This window comes from Manis javanica, chromosome 9, assembly GCF_040802235.1.
Source record: "Manis javanica isolate MJ-LG chromosome 9, MJ_LKY, whole genome shotgun sequence".
NCBI classification, from domain to species: domain Eukaryota; kingdom Metazoa; phylum Chordata; class Mammalia; order Pholidota; family Manidae; genus Manis; species Manis javanica.
This window is the reverse complement of record NC_133164.1, coordinates 55,067,456-55,089,177: the sequence shown is the minus strand read 5'-3', so window position 1 is coordinate 55,089,177 and position 21,722 is coordinate 55,067,456. Positions and strand designations below refer to the sequence as shown.

Here is a 21,722-nt window from a genome sequence, read left to right as displayed (position 1 = left end):
GTTGTCATTTGTTTCTATATATTCCTTGATCTCTATTTTGATTTGTTCATTGATCCATTGATTATTTAGTAGCATGTTGTTAAGCCTCCATGTGTTTGTGAGCCTTTTTGTTTTCTTTGTAGAATTTATTTCTACTTTCATACCTTTGTGGTCTGAAAAATTGGTTGGTAGAATTTCAATATTGTGGAATTTACTGAGGCTCTTTCTGTGAGCTAGTATGTGGTCTATTCTGGAGAATGTTCCATGTGCACTTGAGAAGAATGTATATCCTGTTGCTTTTGGATGTAAAGTTCTATAGATGTCTATTAGGTCCATCTGTTCTAGTGTGTTGTTCAGTGCCTGTGTGTCTTTACTTATTTTCTGCCCGGTGGATCTATCCTTTGGGGTGAGTGGTGTGTTGAAGTCTCCTACAATGAATGCATTGCAGTCTATTTCCCCCTTTAGTTCTGTTAGTATTTGCTTCACATATGCTGGTGCTCCTGTATTGGGTGCATATATATTTAGAATGGTTATATCCTCTTGTTGGACTGAGCCCTTTATCATTATGTAGTGGCCTTCTTTATCTCTTGTTACTTTCTTTGTTTTGAAGTCTATTTTGTCTGATATTAGTACTGCAACCCCTGCTTTCTTCTCACTATTGTTTGCCTGAAATATGTTTTTCCATCCCTTGACTTTTAGTCTATGCTTATCTTTGGGTTTAAGGTGAGTTTCTTGTAAGCAGCATATAGATGGGTCTTGCTTTTTTATCCATTCTATTACTCTATGTCTTTTGATTGGTGCATTAAGTCCATTTACATTTAGGGTGACTATTGAAAGATATGTACTTATTGCCATTGCAGGCTTTAGATTCGTGGTTACCAAAGGTTCAAGGTTAGCTTCTTTAGTATCTTACTGCCTAACTTAGCTTGCTTATTGAGCTGTTATATACACTGTCTGGAGAGTCTTTTCTTCTCTCCCTTCTTATTCCTCCTCCTCCATTCTTCATATGTTGTGTGTTTTGTTCTGTGCTCTTTTTAGGGGTGCTCCCATCTAGAGCAGTCCCTGTAGGATGCCCTGTAGAGGTGGTTTGTGGGAAGCAAATTCCCTCAGCTTTTGCTTGTCTGGGAATTGTTTGATCCCACCATCATATTTAAATGATAGTCGTGCTGGATACAGTATCCTTGGTTCAAGGCCCTTCTGTTTCATTGCATTAAGTATATCATGCCATTCTCTTCTGGCCTGTAGGGTTTCTGTTGAGAAGTCTGATGTTAGCCTGATTGGTTTTCCTTTATAGGTGACCTTTTTCTCTCTAGCTGCCTTTAAAACTCTTTCCTTGTCCTTGATCCTTGCCATTTTATTTATTATGTGTCTTGGTGTTGTCCTCCTTGGATCCTTTCTGTTGGGGGTTCTGTATAATTCCATGGTCTGTTCGATTATTTCCTCCCCCAGTTTGGGGAAGTTTTCAGCAATTATTTCTTCAAAGACACTTTCTATCCCTTTTCCTCTTTCTTCTTCTTCTGGTATCCCTATAATACGAATGTTTTTCCTTTTGTATTGGTCACATATTTCTCTTAGTGTTGTTTCATTCCTGGAGATCCTTTTATCTCTCTCTATGTCAGCTTCTATACGTTCCTGTTCTCTGGCTTCTATTCCTTCAATGGCCTCTTGCATCTTATCCATTCTGCTTATAAATCCTTCCAGGGATTGTTTCACTTCTGTGATCTCTTTCCTGACATCTGTGATCTCCTTCCGGACTTCATCCCACTGCTCTTGCATTTTTCTCTGCATCTCATCCCATTGCTCTTGCATTTTTTTCTGCATCTCTGTCAGCATGTTCATGATTTTTATTTTGAATTCTTTTTCAGGAGGACTAGTTAGGTCTGTCTCCTCAGGTGTTGTCTCTGTGATCTTTGTCTGCCTGTAGTTTTGCCTTTTCATGGTGATAGAGATAGTTTGCAGAGCTGGTACAAGTGACCGCTGGAAGAGCTTCCCTTCTTGTTGGTTTGTAGCCTTTTCCTGGGAGAATAGCGACCTCTAGTGGCTTGTGCTGGGCAGCTGTGCGCAGACAGGGCTTCTGCTTCCTGCCCAGTTGCTTTGGGGTTTATCTCCGCTGTTGCTGTGGGCTTGGCCTGGCTGGGGCTGTTCCTCCAAAATGGTGGAGCCCCGTTGGAGGGGGAGCAGCCAGGAGACTATTTATCTCCGTAAGGGGCCTCTGTGCTCCCTGCTGCCCAGGGGGTTAGAGTGCCCAGAGATCCCCAGATTCCCTGCCTCTGGTCTAAGTGACCTGTCCTGCCCCTTTAAGATTTCCAAAAAGCACTCTCCAAACCAAAACAACAACAGCAACAAAAAGGAAAAAACAAGCGATTTTTTTTTTTTTTTTTTTTTTTTTTTGTCCTCAGGTGCCGGTCCCAGGCACCCACTCACTGGTCCTGCTGCCCTGTCTCCCTAGCACCAGGGTCCCTGTCCTTTCAAGGCTTCCAAAAAGCACCCACCCACCGGTCCCGCAGGGAAGGAACGCTCGATATTCTTTGTCCTCAGGCACTGGTCCCAGGCACCCGCTCACCAGTCCCGCCGCCCTGCCTCCCTAGCACTGGGGTCCCTGTCCCTTCAAGGCTTCCAAAAAGCACTCGCCAAAAAGAAAAAAAGGGGAAAAACGCGCGATTTCTTCCGTCCTCAGGTGCCAGTCTCAGGCACCCACCCACCGGTCCCACAGGGAAAAACGCGGGATATTCTTTGTCCTCAGGTGCCGGTCCCAGGCACCCGCTCACCAGTCCCGCCGCCCTGCCTCCCTAGCACCGGGGTCCCTGTCCCTTTTAGGCTTCCAAAAAGCACTCGCAGAAAAGAGAAAAAAAAAGGGGAAAAACACGCGATTTCCTCTGTCCTCAAGTGCCGGTCTCAGGCACCCGCCCACCGGTCCCGCAGGGAAAAACGTGGGATATTCTTTGTCCTCAGGCGCCGGTCCCAGGCACCTGCTCACCGGTCCCGCCACCCTGCCTCCCTAGCACTGGGGTCCCCGTCCCTTCAAGGCTTCCAAAAAGCGCTCGCCAAAAAGAGAAAAAAAAAAAAAAAAAAAAAGGGGAAAAACGCGCGACCTCCTCCGTCCTCAGGCACCGGTCTCAGGCACCCGCCCGCCGGTCCCGCAGGGAGAAACGCGGGGTGTTCTTTGTCCTCCAGCGCCGTTCCCAGGCACCTGCTCACCGGTCCCGCCACCCTACCTCCCCAGCAACGGGGGCCCGTCCCTCTAAGGCTTCCAAAAAGCGCTCGCCAAAAAAAAAAAAACCGCTCCGTTTTCTCTCCACCCGCCGGGAGCCGGGGGGAGGGGCGCTCGGGTCCCGCCGGGCCGGGGCTTGTATCTTACCCCCTTCGCAAGGCGCTGGTTCCTTGCAGGTGTGGATGTGGTCTGGATGTTGTCCTGTGTCCTGTGGTCTCTATTTTAGGAAGATTTTTCTTTGTTATATTTTCATAGCTCTATGTGTTTTTGGGAGGAGAGTTCCACTGCTCTACTCACACCGCCATCCTGGCTCCGCCTCCTGATAGTGAATTTTATAGCCAAGTATATTCTCCCCTTTTCTTGCTAACAGCTCCTGACCAAATTCGCAGCCTACCTGTAATGACTGTGCAGGACTTTATGATGCCCAATTTCGTACCGTCTTTACCTCTGGCTTCGCCTTATTGTCTTAGTCTCATTTTCTATTTGCACCAATTGCTTCATTAATTTCTGAAGGTGCTGTGTGCTACACAGAACTCTATAGGCTGCTACCAATCATTTTCAAGCAAGGCAGAGTATAAGAATAAATTAATGTACTCTTCAAATTATATTCTAATTCCCAGCCCAGTGTGCTCTTCACTTGAGAATAGGAGATAAGCTATCTCCCTCCTGCAGCATGCTGGCAGGCCTTCATCCACCCCTTTTTTGCTACTCCCCAGTAAGTACTAGCTTCCATTCCTAGCAAAATTATTTATAGATCAGTTTGTCTGGTCAATATCATGTTAGCGATCTCTCACACACACACACACACGCACACACATGTACTACATTTTTTAAGTGATCAAAAGACTCTTTGCCTCCCCACCCACACAATTTAGATATAAAACTCCTTTAGCTGTTCTCAGGTATCTATGTGTCTTATTTCTTGGGTACATTTTCCTTATAAATCTTATAAATTGTCTATATACCATATAAATACTTCCCCCATACTTAATTTTTATTATTATGTTAGGTATCTATGAGAAAAAGAATGCTTTAGAAATTAAATGTGAAATTATATGTAAAAAATATTGTGGCAAATCACAATCCAAGCATCCCGTTTCGCACTGAAGTTCCCCTTGACCGTGCTTTTCCTCAGCCTAGCTGCTTCCCAGAGTAGCCACTGTTATCAATTTGATGCACATCCTTTTAGACAATTGTCTGTGATTTTGCAGATATATACATGTATCTATAGAAATATTATGCTTTTATCATGTATCTCTGTGTGTTAAATGAATGGTACATGTTATGCTGTTCCACAACTTGCTTTTTGTGGAACTTAACAATATGCTTTAGCGCACTTGTCTTCCTTCAAGGCAAGGGCTCTTTTCTACGTCATTTTATCCCAACAGCCTTTTCTAGCCAGTAGCTGCTGGTCTTCCATCAATGTTTATTTTTTCAGTCAATGGCACCACTAAAAACCTAAGTTGCAGGTCATAAATGAATTCAGAAAACCTGCCTGCACAAGCATGACTACCTCATACGTTTCTGTGCTGGAATATGGGCTAACTATAGTAATTACTGTTATTTTCTTGGTCTGAAGTTCAGTCATTCAACAACTTTTGACTGACTCTTGACTGCTCCAGGCACTGTTCCAGGCACTGGGGATATATCTGTGAGCCAGAAAACAACCCCCCACCTCCCTGGAGCTTATATGGTCTTGAGGGGAGACAGAAGATAAAATAGCAAGTAATAGAACTGGAATGTTGGTTGCTGTTAAATACTACAGAGAAAAATTAGGGAGAAAAGAAGTATGGGGATTTTCAAGAAGAGACCAGTGACTGCAACTTTAAACACAGTAGGCGTAGGAGGCCTATGGGGAAGCTGACAATCTGAGCCAAATTAGACTTTCAATTTGTATAGACAGTAGCTTCTTTATCAGAGAGAAAGAGTTAAGGGAGGTGTTTGCAGTGTTTTCTTTCTCACATTCAGCCTTCCCACAGTTGGCTTACGCTCCAAAACCTGACTGTTAAGCAATTCCCTTCTAAGAAGGGTCATGATGATCACACCTCTGTCAGCCTGCAGAAAGCATGCCAGGAAACAACTTGGCTGTCTTCTCTTTCTGGCTTCCTTTATCAGGCACTTGCCTCTTTAAAAAGTATTCAATTGCTTCTCTGTACTATTTTGAAAAATCCTCTTCTTATTAAACTCCCTTAAGACAGAGATTCTCAACCCTGGTTGCATGTTAGGAGTACCCGGAGAGCTTTAGAAAATTCTGATGCCTGTGTCCCACCTCTAGGTCACTTTGAAACTAGTGCTCTTACCAGTGCAGATGGGAACCACTGGCTACAGCAGACCTTACACATGTCTTTGTTAAGTCTGTGTTCCTCTGAAGGCATCATGTGAGCCAAGAAAATGCACCATTGATCTTAGAGTCAATAATGGATCCTGAGCAAGACTCTTTCATCTAGCTGTGTGACCCTGGAAAGTCACTTTACCTCTCCGTGCCTCGTTCTCTCATACACAAATGAAAAGTACACTTAACTGGTCTGTCTCCCTCACATGGTTCTTATGGAGAGTCAAAAGTAGTAATGTACACAAAAGCCCTTTGTTAATTGTAAACTAGTATATAACATGATGACGATTAATTTGAATATGAAGTGATGTTATCCTTCTGCAAAATAACAAGAAATATATGTATATTGGTTTCTGCCTCCTGACACAGTGCTCCTAAAATCCTTATAAATAGGGGTGGTGGGGAAATCTTTTGCTCTAATATTTAGTCTCTGACCTGGACCTGACACAGAGCTCTGAAGATCTTTGTAATTCCGAGTGATGGGAGCATCTGACACTGAGCTCCTAAGTCCCTCCTGAGTGAAGGAGTGAGTGTCTTCTGTGCTGATGAGGTAACTCTGGGTGGGCTGCTGGACAGCTTGAGGGTGGGGCTGGTCATCAGATAGACCAATCTATGATTAGAAGGTTGGAACTTTCAGCCCCACCCCTCATCCCCTGGGAAGGAGAGGGCTGGAGATTGAGTTAATGATTGAGCACACCTACATGATGAAGCCTCCATAATAATCTCAAAAGTACAGAGTTTGGAGAGCTTCTGGATAGGTGAACACATTTGCCTGCTGGGAGGGTGGCTCACCCAAATACACCAGGGCAGAAGCTCCTGCTCTCCGGGCCCCACCCGATAATACCCAGTGGATCTCTTCAACCAGCTGTTCATTTGTAGCCTTTAAAATATCCTCTATAACAAATCAGCAATAGTGAGTAAGCTGCTTTCCTGGGTTCTGGAGTTGTTCTAGCAGATGATTAAACCTGAGGAGGGAGTTATGGAAACCTCCCATTTGTAGCCAAGTGGGACAGAAGGTGTGGGTAACTTGGGGACCTACTTCTTGCAATTAGCATCTGAAGGAGTGGGGTGGGGGTGGGGGATGGTAGTCTTGTAAGACTAAGTCCTTAATTTATGGGATCTGGATAGCATGAGAGCTGAATGGAATTGTAGGACATCCAGCTGCTGCTGGAGAATTGGTCTGTAGGGGAAAAAACCCACGTATCCGATGTCAGAAGTACTACGTGAGAGTAAAGGACAACACAGTGGCATTTTTCCCTAGACGCCTTCACAGATTTGTGAAGAATGAGACCACTTGGAAGTGTATTTCCTTATCAACACAGAACTGTTGGTTTCAAATTTAATTGTCATCATCCTAGCACAGTTTTTGAGAACGGTAGAATCCTCTGTATCTATACCAAAGGATGTATAATATATGGTAGGACAAAAATGGGACAATACAAAATTTTATTTTCATGTTCATATATATTCCTATAAATATGTCTATTGTATATATATATATATATATAGGAATATACATGATATATTAATATTGTTTTATAACCACAGTAATATTTTAGATTTTATATATATTTGTTTATGTATAACACATACTTCAGATTAGATATTTCAAATATATTTTTAACGTTTTTATTATATTATATTAACATCATAAATATTCCTATATACATTTCTACAATTTTAATTCTTGGACTTCTAAGCACATTTTTACATATCTGACATTTCAAATAGAATTAAAACTGCTCTAAGAGCAATTATAAATTACTATGCGCTAGTGTGCCCTATGGGGTCTAAAAAAAAACCAAAAAACTACTTCCTTTTCCATTGTTAACATTCCAGTGATCTCTGCAGCCTAGAAAAATAACTGTTGCCATACCAACATCTTGATTAAGAGGACTAACCATTGTTTTTGCCTGTTTGTCTCACTATGTGATAACATTTCAAAGATGAATTAGACCAATTAAATACTGCCTCCAAAATATCCTGTAATTAATTTTCACTTTTATATTAATTGCTTCCCATGCCCTAAACACAAGTGTTGAGTTAATTCATTTTAAAAGCTTAAGGCTGGTGTCCAACTTCCAAGCATCTAGCTATATTCAAGCATTTATTTGTTTGTTTAACCAAAAGGACCCATTAGGGAGTCAGAAGCCCATAAAGCTGGATCCCTCCCCTTTGCTATCCACTAGTTGTCTTTGGGCAAAGCACTTGCCCTACATGTACGAAGTATAAAAATATAGGAAGAAACCCAACCCCCAAATACCCATCTACTAAAAAGTTATAAAAGAACCAAAACAAAAATGGGAAAAATAAGGACAATGTAATGAATTTTTTCACAGAACTAAAAGTATTCAATTTAGAGGATTACCCATTATTTAGAGATTATGTCCTTTCATTCATGAAATGGCAATGGTAGACCATAGTTGGTTGTATTTTTAATGGTGTAATGCTTTTATTGGTAAACATATTGAGATCCAAATTTCTTAGGAAATGTTATTGATGCATGAAATGCCAAAGTCTGGGGAACGCTGAACTGTAATATTTTAATTATAAAAGTAACACATACACATGTTAAAGATTCAAAGATTCACTGGTTGTAAAATTTAAAACAAAAATCTTTACAACACTTTTCTTCACCATTAACCCCAATCACAAGTTCCACAGTATTTACTATTAATAATTTGTCACAAAACTTCTGAAAAATTTTCATATGTAATCAAACAGCTGTATATTCTTTCCCTAAAAGGGATAATGATAGTATCTGTACTACTCTGAACCTTGCTTTGTTCTCATAATGAAATTTAATTTTCTTCAAGCTCTTTATTTGAAAATTCTCAATTTCCTTTGATATTCTAAAGTTGTGTTGGGTTTCCATTTAAGCTGATTTTCATGACTGATCTGGAGCATGGTGGGCAGACAGGTAGGAGGCACCAGGGAAGGAGAGGTCCTGTAGAAAAGGAGTACGCTGGCCAGCAAGTTAATAAGCTGGAAGCGAGATAAAAATAAGTGTGGAAATAACTCTAATATTTATTTATTCATCTGTTCATTCATTCTTGGTGTAAAAGCACTTACATATCCAATGATAATTCTGTGAAGCAAGATGGAGAAACGGTCAGCCACTTATTCATGGCTATTACATTTTCTTCTGACTCAATTCTGTGCTCTTTCTCCTCCCATGTGCCCCAGAACATAGAAGTGCAATATTGCTGTCGTTGAGACTGCTCATTCTTCCAACTCCCTATCCAATTTCCACTCAGACTGAAGAACCTCTTTTCTAGCCATCCTTGGGGCTAAAGGCTCTGTGATTAGGTCCTGGCAATAAAAGATGTGACATGCAACTGCTGGGTCATGCCCCTAAAGGGAAGGGTAGGCACTCCGATATCTGTTAATCCCTTTCTTACTAGAATGTGGGTCTGGGTGATGTAGTTACCTGAGTGGGTGTTGGTGGGGAGGGTGGATGGGCCTCTCGATGGAGATGCAGGAGGATAAAGTAGACCTCAATATTATCTGTAATATTTTTTCATTAAAAAAAAATTGAAACAAATACAAAAAATTTTAGCAGTTATTCATTATGGTTGTTAGTACCTAAATATTAATTTAAAAATTTTTGTATGTCTCTGTATTTTCTAATTTTCTGGATTTATAATTTAAAAATAAATTATATTCATCAGTGGGACTATTTATAATAATATTAAATGGCATTTTAGATGAATAATTAATGATATGTGGAAATATTCATAAGAAATGAAAAATACTTGAACAACTTTGTGATAGTGAGATTGAGGACTGGAAAGCTGGACCTACCCAGCCAACTGACTAGCCTAATACTCTTTTACTAGATATTTTAAAAAATCCAGTCTAAAAATTATTAAAAGTAGTCCCAACCAAGAGATCTTCATAGATATCTTCAGGAAAGCTTGAAACAAAACGCTGTCTATACTTAAAAGTCATCTGATGGAGAAGCTGCCTTAGTATCAGTAGGATCCTCCAGCCCCTACTAACAACCTCAGCATACTGAGAGTGTATGTTAACACGTCAGCACCAGCTATCTGTGGTTTCTTTTATGGTATATAAACTCTCTTTGATGAGTATTATTATTTTTACAATCAGAAAAAAGTCTGGAGAAAGGAAATCCCGGGGCAAAATGCCTTTAAAAACTGAAATCAGTCAGAGGGAGAAATCAAGTTTAAAACCCACTTGTTGCTTACAAACTGCAATCCAGGGCCTTCTCACTCCCCTGCTCCAGAGGAAGCAAGCCAGCAAGCAAACGAGCCCCTCCCCTTAGACTCTCCGGGTCAGACACATCCCACCCCTGAGGATATGCAAATGCACTAAAGCCAGGTGAGATACTCTGGAAATGTTACAATTTTACCCACACCTATATTTCAAAGTTAAAAGAAAAATTCAAATACCTAAAAATATCTTAGATTCTAATGATGATTTGACATTCATAAAAGACACTACGGAAGTTATATTAGTTATGTTGCTTGGTTTCGCTTTAGAGAAAGTGAACCTGTATTCTTGCAAGGCCTAGATTTTGCTGAGGAGCCTGGCATTTTCAGCTAGGCCTTGGCAATCTGTTGAGCATAAATAATTTCACAGAACACTAACTTCAGAATAGGTACTTTGTGACAAAAACTTGTCCAAAAGGGCTACAGTGTAAAAAATAAGTATTTACCAAATCTTGGGACACATGAAAAAAAAATCACCCACTGAAATTGAGGTGTTGATACTGTTTGAACTAGATCCACTTATCTTACACTGGGACCCAGCACATATATACATATACAAAGCTAAAACAAACTTTTATGAAACAATAGTACGTGTTTTATCGCATGTGATTCTATTTTCTTTTCTATTTTGTTTTAGATAAACTTGGTTAATATTCACTAAATTGTTTCTCAATTATTAAGGAAGAATGTAGACAGCTAGTAGTCCCTACTGTATCCACAATGCAAAGGGTCTCTTCTCAGCTTAGAGGTGTTTATTTTTCTCACTAGGGGTCTGTTTCAGGGAAATTTATATTTGCCTAACTCATGAATGATTGATTTGAAAGCCTAATCCAGTCTAAAAATTATTAAAAGTAGTCCCAACCAAGAGATCTTCATAGATATCTTCAGGCAAGCTTGAAACAAAACACTGTTATCTTCCTTCCCTGGTGCCTCCTGTCTGCCCACGTGCTCCAGATCAGTCATGAAAATCAGCTTACAATAGGAACCCAACACAACTTTAGAATATCAAAGGGAATTGAGAATTTTGAAATAAAGAGCTTGAAGAAAATTAAATTTCATTATGAGAACAAAGCAAGGTTCAGAGTAGTACAGATACTATCATTATCCCTTTTAGGGAAAGAATATACAGCTGTTTGCTTACATATAAACATTTTTTAGAAGTTTTGTGACAAATTATTAGTAGTAAATACTGTGGAACTTGTGATTGGGGTTAATGGTGAAGAAAAGTGTTGTAAAGATTTTTGTTTTAAATTTTACAACCAGTGAATCTTTGAATCTTTAACATGATATATACCCTAAGTCCAGTTAATAATAGAGATGGGATTAGACTAAATCTAATTAAGAGAAAGGAAGGAAGCTTCATTTCATACATTCATTCATCAACAGTTACTGAGTTAGGTAGGCCCTGTTCTAGTTGCTGGAGTACAGCCGTTAAGAAAATGAAGTCTCCCACCTCATGGAGCTTACATTTATAGAGTTCTGCTGTCCCATAAAGCTACCAGCCATGGATATTTTAATTTAAATTAATTAAAATAAATAGAAGTAAATATTCAATTCCACAGTCACACTAGCCACAGTTCAAATGCTCAGTAGCCACTTGTGTCCTAGAGGCTACAGTATTGGACAAAGTAGATATAGAACATTTCCATAATCTAAAAAAGGTCTTCTGGACAGCTCTTCTCTAAAGGAAACACTAAAGTAATGATTTTTTAGTGGAGTATGAAGAGTCTAGGTAAGAGGAGCAATAAGAGCTCATTAACATATCTTAAAACGAAGGGGTTCTGAACACATACCAGTAAGAGGCCAGCCTGTTTCATTCCAAACACCTCTGTCATAATCACATTCCAATGCCCCTGGCCTAATTCCTTATTAATCAAGTCAGTTTCTCTAACTCGACTACTCTCTACATTACATCTAACCAGTAAGAATTTCTTATCCTATATTAACAGTGGCTTTCAAATCAATCATTCATGAGTTATGTAAATATAAATTTCCCTGAAATGGACTCCTAGTGAGAAAAGTGAACACCTCTAAGCTGAGAAGAGACCCTTTGCATTGTGGATACAGTAGGGACTACTAGCTGTTTACCTTCTTCCTTAATAAGAAAACCCTGATTTTATTTAGGGTGACAATTAGCCAGTGTCTATGAGCTAAACTATAGTTTGCTGCCTTCCTTGCAACTAGATGCATCCATATGATTATTCAGTGGGCCTTCTAGAACAGCTCCTTAAAAGGGAAACACACAGCTGGAATGCACCACTTTTGTACTTCGCCTCTTGTTGTCTGCAAGATAGATGTCATATCAGAGTTCCAGCATCTACTGTAGACCACCATATGGGTGGAGGAGAAGGCGGCAAGATTCTGGGGCCCTAATGTCCACAAAGCCACCATATTAGTCTGGACTGCATACCCCTGAATTTCTTTTACAGGAGAGAATAAACCCTTATGTGTTTAAGCCATTGTAGTCAATCCCTAACTGGTAAATTGGTGAGCCCTCCTGAGGTGCTTTCCTCATGTGAGGGCCTGTGTGAAGAGGCCAAAAGATACTGTCTCTGAAATTCTCCCAAAGAGATACCAAGTCACATTCAACTGTAAAATTTAGGACAATCTTAGATTTTGTTAGAAATCACTGCTTAAATTGTTGTAAGGAATAAAATGTTATAAAAAAATTCAAATAATGTCACAGAGAAAGCTAATCTGCTTAACAGCCAAATCCTTCCACTTTTGTCAGTTGCTTGCAATTGATAACTAATTTTCCCCTGTTTGTATTACTGGTGTTCTAAGTAGGTATTTTCAGGGTACAGCACAGATTTTCTAGACTACAGGATGGAGTTTACAAAGTATCCTGAAACTAAAATCAGATTTTCCTAAGATTTTATTTTTTAGGGTGTTTAGTCACTGAATTGTCATGAGCTATTAAATATGAACCTGAGATAGAAATCCCATGATACTGTAGAATTCTTTCAGTTATCCACAATTAGTGTTGTGATTAATTAGAAATTTATCTTTAGTCCAACATCTATCAACTAAATCCCCCAAATACTACCAAATATCATAGAGGGTTAATTGAATAGTTTCAGGAATATTTTGAAAAGCAATAAAGTTTGGGAAGAATTAAGCATCCAATTCAACCAATATTTATTGATAACCTATTAATGATGATAGGTATTTTTTCATTATCTTAATTTCCTGAAACTTTTTTAACTCACAAAAATTCCATTTTATACTTCAGCTTGGGGAGGCTGATTTTCCCAATGTCACAGGACTAGTAACAGATAAAACCAAGATCTCAGCAATTAAAAAACAAAATATTAAGTTATTCATGAATCTGGGAGCATTCCCTCTAGCAAGGAGAGTGATGCTCTGAAGATGTGTACAAAATTGAAGTTTTTACAGACAGGAGGGTCATGGGGGGAGTTATTAGCAAAAGAAAAAGATTGTTTCAGGCCAGGTCACTTTCTTTTAGGGATCTTATAACGCAGATTACTTCACCTTCTTTTGGGGAAGATGGAGAAAGCTCATGTGACAGATTATTTTATTGATGGTGCTTACCAAAAAACTCTTGACTACTTTTCTAGAAGAGGTTGTAGCTGTAATTAGGTTAGGTATTAAGCCCCAGTTTGGTGACTGACCTAGCCTCAGTGGCACTATGTTGGGCCTGTTTTTGTTTTTAAGACAACCTAGAGTCTTTAACTCTAACTTCGGTACTTTTTTCATTGTGGCTCTTTTTATAAAACTTGAGAAAGTATTTCTAATTGAATATAAAACTAGAGAGGAGAGGAGGAAGTAATGTTTGAAGGTACTATATGGAAATATTTCTGAATAATTTGAAAATGTTATAGCTGAGGAAACTGTCTTATGCCTGGGATAATCTGATCCACTCACACATCCCAGAAATAATCAAAAGAGGTTTGAAAGATCCTTCATAGACCAGCGATTAGAAAATGTCTGTTTTCAGATTCCCTTCCTGCCATTTTTAAGATTCCTTCCAGTTATCCAGTGCCCCAGACCTCATCTTTCCAGGAGGGTCCCATTTCCGGGCTCTTTTCCATTTTGACTCTATCATCTCAGTTCACTGCTTTGTGCAGTTCTTCAAAAGGCTTGTTCTTATGCTGCAGATTGCTTGATTATTGGATTTTACGAAAAATTGTTAATTCATTGTAATTGCCTGACTCTAACTTATAGGATGAAAATTTCTGTGAGGGTAGGACTGGATTTAACTTGCTCATAATTGGGATCTCTGTGCAAACGCACTGCTAGGGACACATAGGAGCACAAAAATATTTGTGGAGTATGTATGAAACACATAGGTTTCATACAGGCTTACATCTTTGTCTTAAATAGAAGATGTGACTAAAAAGGGAAATTGTTGTTTTAGTACCTAGTAATTGGAACTGAAGTCCAAATAACACTTGGCACGAGGTATATCATTTCAACTTCGTTTTAAGGGACAACATACCTTTTTTTTCAAACAAGGGACATAATTCAAGACCATGTGAAACAGGGAAGAGCTCTTTAGCTGTCTGCCTCAGGAATCTGCAAGCTTTCAAGTAAGAGACCAAATTGAGATGGGAAAGCTGTGCAAACTCCCGTGACACCTTGCTTCTTCCTCAAGTCCCTTTCATAGACCTTGCGCCACCCCACGATTGTTCCCAGGGTGGATGACCTGCGAGCCCTACCAGACTCAGCTCTGTTCCACAAAGGCTTCTGACAACTCCAGCGAGGGCAGCCCCCAGCTCAAATGCTAAAAAGTTCTCCGAGGCCCTCGGAGGTCACAGACAGTAGTCAAAAACTCGGTCTCCAGCCTTCATCCTCCCTCGGGGGCCGCCTCGCAGTCTCTCAGGGACTCAAGGGCCCGACCCTCCGTGAAGGCCAAGTCCCCTATAACAGCTGACAATTTTGTTCCAGAGGGCCGGGAGCTTGCGATAGGTGAGGCCAAGGGCGGAAGCTTGAAGGGAGGCCATGTAAGTCCCACCCAAAGCCCAGCATAGCCCAGAGCAGCCCCCAGCCCTCTTCCCCAGCTCTACCGTCTTAGCGCCGCATAGTCCCTTCCTCCTCCAACCACCCCCGCGCGCGCGGCGAAACGCGGCTTTGGGTCCCTGGGCCAAGTCCCCGGATGCTCACCTCCCTCCCCACGGCCCGCCTGTAGCTCCGCCCCCCGCGCGGCTCTGCGCGTACGTCACCGCTTGCGTTGCTTCCGGTGGCGCTGCGGGCGATGACGTAGGGGGACGTGCCCTCTATATGAGGTTGGGGAGCGGCTGAGTCGGCCTTTTCCGCCCGCTCCCCCCTCCCCCCCAGCGCCGCTCCGGCTGCACCGCGCTCGCTCCGAGCTCCGGGCTCTTGCTAAGCTAGCGCCGCCGCCGTCTCCCTCCAGCCGCCATCATGATCATCTACCGGGACCTCATCAGCCGTGAGTCGTGACTGCAGTACCCCTACTGCCACGCGCAGGAGACGGATGCGGGTGGGGGCGGGGAAGGCGGACACCGCCACTATCGTGGGCCGAGAAGATACCGGCGGCCTTCCCAAGGGCCAAGAGGGGTCGGTGCCGGGGCAAGCCCCGGAGTCTCGAGCGTCCGGGCAGGGTCGGGGGCCGCGTGCGTCCGTTCAGCGCGGGAAATGGCGGCTTCAGTAGCCGGCCTCCGGGCGCAGCGTGACGGGTGGTCTTGTGTTCCCTAGCAGATGATGAGATGTTCTCCGACATCTACAAAATCCGGGAGATCGCGGACGGGCTGTGCCTGGAGGTGGAGGGGAAGGTGAGTTGGCCCGGCCGTGGCGCGGGGGAGGCGAGGCCGGGCAAGCTCGGGTTTCCGCCGCTCCCCCGCGCGCGGTTGTGCAATCCTTTTCGCCGCCTCCTGGCGGAGGAGACGCTTTTTCCGGCCCGGGTTTTTCTAGAAAAGTGGAGGCGGAGCTCAGCCTGGAAATGGGCGCCAGTCCTCGTACCTGGCCGTCGGGGACAGCTTGTCTCCGGAGTGGGACCCCCAAGCTTTTTAGCATTTGCCCTGGCCCTATTTGGTCGTCAACACGAAAGACCGCACAAAACTTGGACTTAAATGTTAGGTGACCCCGTTTTTCTTCCTGTCAACAGTTCTTGCTTTAAGGTGTTCCCAGGAAATGGAAGGGATCATAAACATTTTCTCAGTGATTTTTATTGTGGGTCTCAACAACAATGTTTGGTGGGAAGATGATGGTTGCCTGAATTGCTGGTATAGATGACTCTTCGGGTGCCTTTATGCTAAGGTCAAAGATGCCTTTTGAAACGAAACAATTTTTTCTTAATATAGATGGTCAGTAGGACAGAGGGTAACATTGATGACGCGCTCATTGGTGGAAATGCCTCCGCTGAAGGCCCCGAGGGCGACGGTACCGAAAGCACAGTAGTCACTGGTGTCGATATTGTCATGAACCATCACTTGCAAGAAACTAGCTTTACAAAAGAAGCCTACAAGAAGTACATCAAAGATTACATGAAATCGTAAGTGACACTGGAACACTTAGCTGATGTCTGGAATCCCACAAGATGGAGGGAATGGCTGACTTTGGAGATTCTTCAGCAACAGGCATACTTGTGAAAGGCATTACCTTTTTTGATAAGTTCACAAGGGTGGTTGTTTTTTTGTAAGTAATGTGACCATAGTGGAATGTAGTCTGATTTTAGGTTTTTAGAATAGTACTTTGGAAGTAACATGGACATTGGAAGTAGGAACAGTCTTGAAACATCCATTCTTTGAACTTAGTAACTTTTTGATGCATATTATTTTGCTCTGTGACAGCTAGTTGCCTTTTCAGTGTGTGCTTTAGTTTGAGTTTTAATTAAAATTTATTTTGCTCAGAACTCAGTACTTTAACCTATTAATAAAATATTGTTTTAGAATCAAAGGCAAACTTGAAGAACAGAGACCAGAAAGAGTAAAACCTTTTATGACAGGGGCTGCAGAACAAATCAAGCACATCCTTGCTAATTTCAAAAACTACCAGGTAAATACTTTAAGTATTTGCATCAAAGGATTGACTAATTTTGACTGCAAGAGCATAAAGTTAACGATGCTTCGTTGGTGTAATTGTGGCTGTTTTAAACTTCTGAGCAGTTTAAGCACTTGATAGATTCAATCTAGGCTGTAGAAAGTAGCCTTCCATGCTCCTTTCAGATTGTTTTCAGATTTTGTCTTCTGATGCAGAATCACATCCATATTTGCTTCCAGGATAGAAGTTCTCTGTTCTTTCTGGAATTACTTGTTAGCCTCCTAAATGGTCTTCCAGTTACTGCCTTTACAATTCCAACGTATCTTATGTCATTGGCGCGCTTTCTGTACTAAACTTGTCCTCTTGGGAAACTTAGTGACTTCCCGTTACCTCTAAGACTTAAAAAAAACCCATTACAACCTGGCTTTAATTTTCCAGTTTTTACATGCCCTTTGGTCAGAAGATAACTTACTCCATATGCTATGCTCTCTTGTTGGTATGCCTTTAATGTTGCCTGTACTTTACTATGTAAACAATCTTAGTGTGGAATTACATGCGGGAATTGAGAATAAGTTTCCAGAAAGCTTTAAGTGTTTCCTGGATTGCTCTGTGCTCCTTCTTTTGGTCATTGTTAGTGCTTTAATTGGGTGAATAGAAGTCTGGTGAGCAGTTTTTCTCCTAGGCATCGGAGCCTACTGAAAGTCTCTTGATTAAACTGTGGTATTATGTATCATCCTTTGATTGTTTTGTACTTTATTTTGTTACCACACATCTGTATATAATGGTTTAATTCTGGGTATTTGTTGCTTATTTCCAAGTTCTTTATTGGTGAAAACATGAATCCAGATGGCATGGTTGCTCTGCTGGACTACCGTGAGGATGGTGTGACCCCATATATGATTTTCTTTAAGGATGGTTTAGAAATGGAAAAATGTGTAAGTATAAGGAAATGGATCAAAATGAGTAATGTGAAATGGAGATAATCTTCGGTGTGATTCTCCTTGTGTCATGCCCTGGGATAATTTGAATGGATTCTATAGCTGTCTTTAAAATAAGGGTCTTGGTCTTATTTCTGTTGCTTTGGAGGGGGGTGGGTATAAAGGGTCTTGTCACATGGAAAGTATGTTTTTGGTTTAGAAAGGCTTAGAATCGTAACAAAACTTTCATTGTAGACAGCATAAAGCAGAGCTTAAATACTGAACTGGAGGTCAGAGACAACACCCAGTGTTAATCTTCCCTCATAGAAATGGCCTGTTGAAATCAGACTGCTTTTTCATATTTTGCCACACGCAGTTTTTTCACTTCAGTATATGGATCAGTAGTCAACTGGTCATTGAAAGCCTTGTTACTAGCTTATTGTAAATACAGTTTTAAGCTGGCTGCTGACCTGATAGGCAAATTGCATTAGTAAAATTAAATGACTGTTTGCTATGCGAGGAATTGCTGGAGGCAGTACAGAAATGAAGGCATTCAGTATCCTAGTTTCCACAGGCTTCCATGTAAGTTAGGAACAAGACCGTCTTTAGGCTACATTTAAATAAACAAGATGAGAGGCAACAATAGACAAAAATGTTTTAGGACAGTACAGATTACTTTATAAAAGGGATTATTCAGAGAATATCTAGTGTTTTTGTTGGTAAAATAGTGCATGTGAATGGGACTTCCCTAAGAATGAGACTTTTCTAGTTTTCTGAAAAATGTGCTACCTCTGATTTGGTAGGATGGTTCTGCATCCACTGATAGACCGTGAACAATTTGCTGTTGTTCTTTTGGTTTGCACTAGGATGCCAAAGAAAAAAAATCCCTGCGCTTTCTGTCTGTCTGTGTGGCGGCCCAGATTGAATAGGGGAATACATGTATAGCCTAAAATGTTAAAGTGTTTCATATTGGAAAAAGATGTAATACAGTGTTGCTTGCTTCTACAGTAACAAATTTGACTATTTGGACCTGTCACCTGTCGTCGTAACTGGCTGCTGCTTTTCATCCACACACCACCAGGACTTAGACAGATGGGACTGATGTCATCTTGAGCTCTTCATTTACTTTGACGTTGATTTATTTGGAGTGGAGGCATTGTTTTAAAGAAAAACATGTCATGTAGGTTGTCAAAAAATAAAATGCATTTAAACTCATTTGAGAGAATGCCTCTTAGTTTAATACATACATAAATGCATAGTGTTCCTGGAGAAGCTAGAGCCTGTTTCTAAACCACTACTAGACTGTCTTCAAATTACTTCGACAGTGAAAACTACTTCTGGGACTGGAATATAAGAACCAAGAATCAAAATTCTTAATTCTGAGTTGAAGTAAAGGGCGAGACCATGCCCAGAGCAGTGCCAGCATTTGAAGTGGATGCCGGACACATTTCTTGACCTCCAGGCGGAAGTAGGTAACTCCAGAAGAGATTACCAAAAGAATGAAGAGAGACTAATACAGTTGGAAGCAAAGTATCATAAAGCAAGTAGAGCCAAGTCTCCTGGAACGCTTGTGTCAACTCCTTGGAATTGGGATGGCAAACTTGTTGGTTCTGCCACCTGTTTTTTGTATGACTTTAAGGTGGTATTTACACTTTCAAATGGGGGGGGGATCAAAATAGCTTATGGCATATGGAAAATTATATGAAAGCTAAACTTGTGCCCGTTTTTATCAGAACACTGCTATGCTCGTACATTTGTGTCCCGACTGGCCTTGACTCTGTAAGAACAAATGAGTGACAGACCTTAGGATCTGCAAATCCTAAACAGTCGTGGCCTTTTACAGTAAAGGCTTGCTGACTCCTGCATTAAGAGATGAACTGCATGGAATATGGGATAGCTGGTGGGCAAAGGAAAAAGCAACTGTGTGTCAATATCGTATCTGAAAAAGCTGTGGGTATCCCAGTAGAATTAGAAAGCATCTATTTGACAGACCTGGGGCAGTTCTGTCTGCTGCTGAGGTTTTCACTGCAGATGCAAGAGAAAAGTGTCCTTGCGCTTTCTGTCTGTCTGAATTGTGGCAGCGCAGATTGAATGGGGGAATACAGGGAAACAATTTTTGCAATTCAGAAATGACCTGAACAGTGAAGAGCCTGTTTTAATACAAAGAAGGACTTAAAATTTTAGTTGATGAGAGAAGTGTTGGGAGATTGTTCCCCTACTCCTTTCTGTGACTGGTTCCACATTTTGAAGCTTAAGGGTCAAAACTCAATACAACCCAGTGAGTGATCCTTTTCTGGTCATAAGATGCTGAGGGTGAATCCAGTGACTTGGCAATCGAATTTGCTCCAATGACTTAAAAACCCATGATGTGACTTAAAAAACTAGAACCTGAGACATGTTTGTCTGTTTGGTTTTGCCCCCTAGTGACTGGTAGAAGTAAATCCAAATACTGGAAATTCGCCAGTCAAGCTGATGGCAATTCTAAACATACAGGTTTCTAATAGAAAAAGTGCTAGTTACTAACCTAGGAGTCCACTGTATCTCTCTGAAACACTAGCAGGGAGAGAATCTTAAGGCAGTGCAAAATACTGTAAATAGGATAATCTGATAGTAGGGAAGGTCTTGAGATACATCTAAGGAGACACCTATTTTGAAAAGCCTGGAGGAACAGGAATAGGAATGCAGTGGCATTCTAGAAGTGAAGAGTCCAGGTAGTTGAATAAGAATGCTTATTACTCTGTCTTTTTCTGCTTACTCTCAGGTTATATCTTGTGCAAGAATACCAGGTGATGGGTGCTTTCAGAGGGCATCACTGTCGATGCTGAGTTTGATAATAGCCATTTTCCTAGAGGCCTTTGAGCCAGCCATAGGACACTTAAAAGTCTTTACTTAACTGTTGTCTAGGAAGGCCTTGACGATGTGACACTTGAATGGGAACTTGAACCAAACAGGCTATGTGAATATTGGGGGCAGAGCATTCCAGGCAAAGAACAGCAAATGCAGTTTGAAGTGTAATGACCTTGCCATGTTCTGGGGACAAGATAGCCAGTATGCTGGACCAAAGGTGGCAAGAGAAAAGTGAGTGCACCAGAAAAGAATCCAGGTCATGCAGGAAAGCCACGGAAGGATGACATGATCGGATCTAAAAGGATCATTTTGGCTGAAGGGTGGTAGGGTAAAAAGTGATGTAAAATACTTTCTGGTGAGAGATGAGAGTGACTTCGTTGAGGGTTGTTGTGCAGGTGGCTGGAAATTAAGGTAAAACAGGAGTTTATGTCTTAAATGAGGTAAGTGAAATTGAGTGATGCCAACCACTGTAGCTGAATATCTGGAAGAAAGGAATTGACATTGAGATGGGGAAAGACGGAGGATGAGATATCAAGAGTTTGGATTTGAACAGGTTAAATTTGAGATGCTGATTGTTGAATCAAGTGAGTAGGCAGGGGTATTTTACCTGAAAGAAGAGAGGGCTAAGCCAGAGCATTTAACAGGTAGATATTGGGACAATCTCAAAGACTTGAAGCCAAACCACTGGGTGAGATCACCTAGAGGATAGACTGAGCCCTCCCACATAGAGATTGGTCAGCATGGTCAACCAGCTAAGGTGATGAAGGGACTCACGTAGGAAAACCAAGGGAGTGGCTGCTTGGAGGTTGAGTGGACAAAGGGTTTCAGGTTGTCCTGTTGCAAACTAGTTAAGCAAAATGAGGACTAAATGCAAATTTGACAAGTGCTTGATTTTAGTAGTAGAGAAGAAAGCCTGATGAAAATGGGCTCGAGGAGAAATCCACTGGCAGCATACTGCCCATAAATGTCAGTCTAGTACATGTTCATTACATGGAGCTTGGCAACCTTGGCTGACAGACTACTCAGTAAAATGAAGCAAACTAAGGAATTAATAGAGACCACATCGTGGAGACCAGTGATTTACACTACATAACCTTAATTCTATGGTAAGAGGAGGACTAATAGCCTGCTGGTGAGCCACAAATTTGTGGCAACTGGCTCGAGTTTCCAGAGAATTAAAAGAAGTGAGCTTCCAACTTTGTTATCCCCGGGGTTGTGGACCAGACTTAGAAATCACTGAAAAT

General features: G+C 41.4%; 2 protein-coding genes and 2 non-coding genes across 6 annotated transcripts in view; 3 read left to right on the top strand and 1 right to left on the bottom strand.

The window, feature by feature from the left end:
* The window catches only part of SLC25A30 (solute carrier family 25 member 30), a 133,294-nt gene that overhangs the window by 87,855 nt on the left and 23,717 nt on the right, over window positions 1-21,722 (bottom strand). The gene's annotated exons all lie outside the window — the stretch shown is intronic.
* TPT1 (tumor protein, translationally-controlled 1) lies at window positions 14,982-18,846 on the top strand. 2 transcript variants are annotated; one of them, XM_017679606.3, is made up of 6 exons: window positions 14,982-15,164; window positions 15,434-15,507; window positions 16,036-16,226; window positions 16,624-16,729; window positions 17,533-17,649; window positions 18,640-18,846. In XM_017679606.3, exons 1-6 carry the CDS (start codon window positions 15,137-15,139, stop codon window positions 18,640-18,642), a joined length of 519 nt encoding a protein of 172 aa, XP_017535095.1. In that variant the 5' UTR covers window positions 14,982-15,136; the 3' UTR covers window positions 18,643-18,846. The 2 variants fall into 2 exon arrangements, with proteins under 2 accessions (XP_017535095.1, XP_017535094.1); XM_017679605.3 differs by having other exon boundaries at window positions 15,006-15,164; window positions 15,431-15,507.
* Window positions 18,442-18,572, top strand: LOC118969062 (small nucleolar RNA SNORA31). Its single transcript, XR_005056949.1, has one exon. It is a non-coding gene; the product is annotated as a small nucleolar RNA SNORA31 (small nucleolar RNA).
* LOC118969063 (small nucleolar RNA SNORA31) lies at window positions 19,605-19,738 on the top strand. Its single transcript, XR_005056950.2, has one exon. It is a non-coding gene; the product is annotated as a small nucleolar RNA SNORA31 (small nucleolar RNA).

Coding starts and splice junctions, on each gene's coding strand:
- TPT1 (XM_017679605.3), top strand. CDS start 15,137: ATGATCATCTACCGGGACCTCATCAGCC. Junction 15,165..15,430: donor CTACCGGGACCTCATCAGCC/GTGAGTCGTGAC, acceptor TGTGTTCCCTAG/CAGATGATGAGATGTTCTCC. Junction 16,227..16,623: donor ATCAAAGATTACATGAAATC/GTAAGTGACACT, acceptor ATATTGTTTTAG/AATCAAAGGCAAACTTGAAG.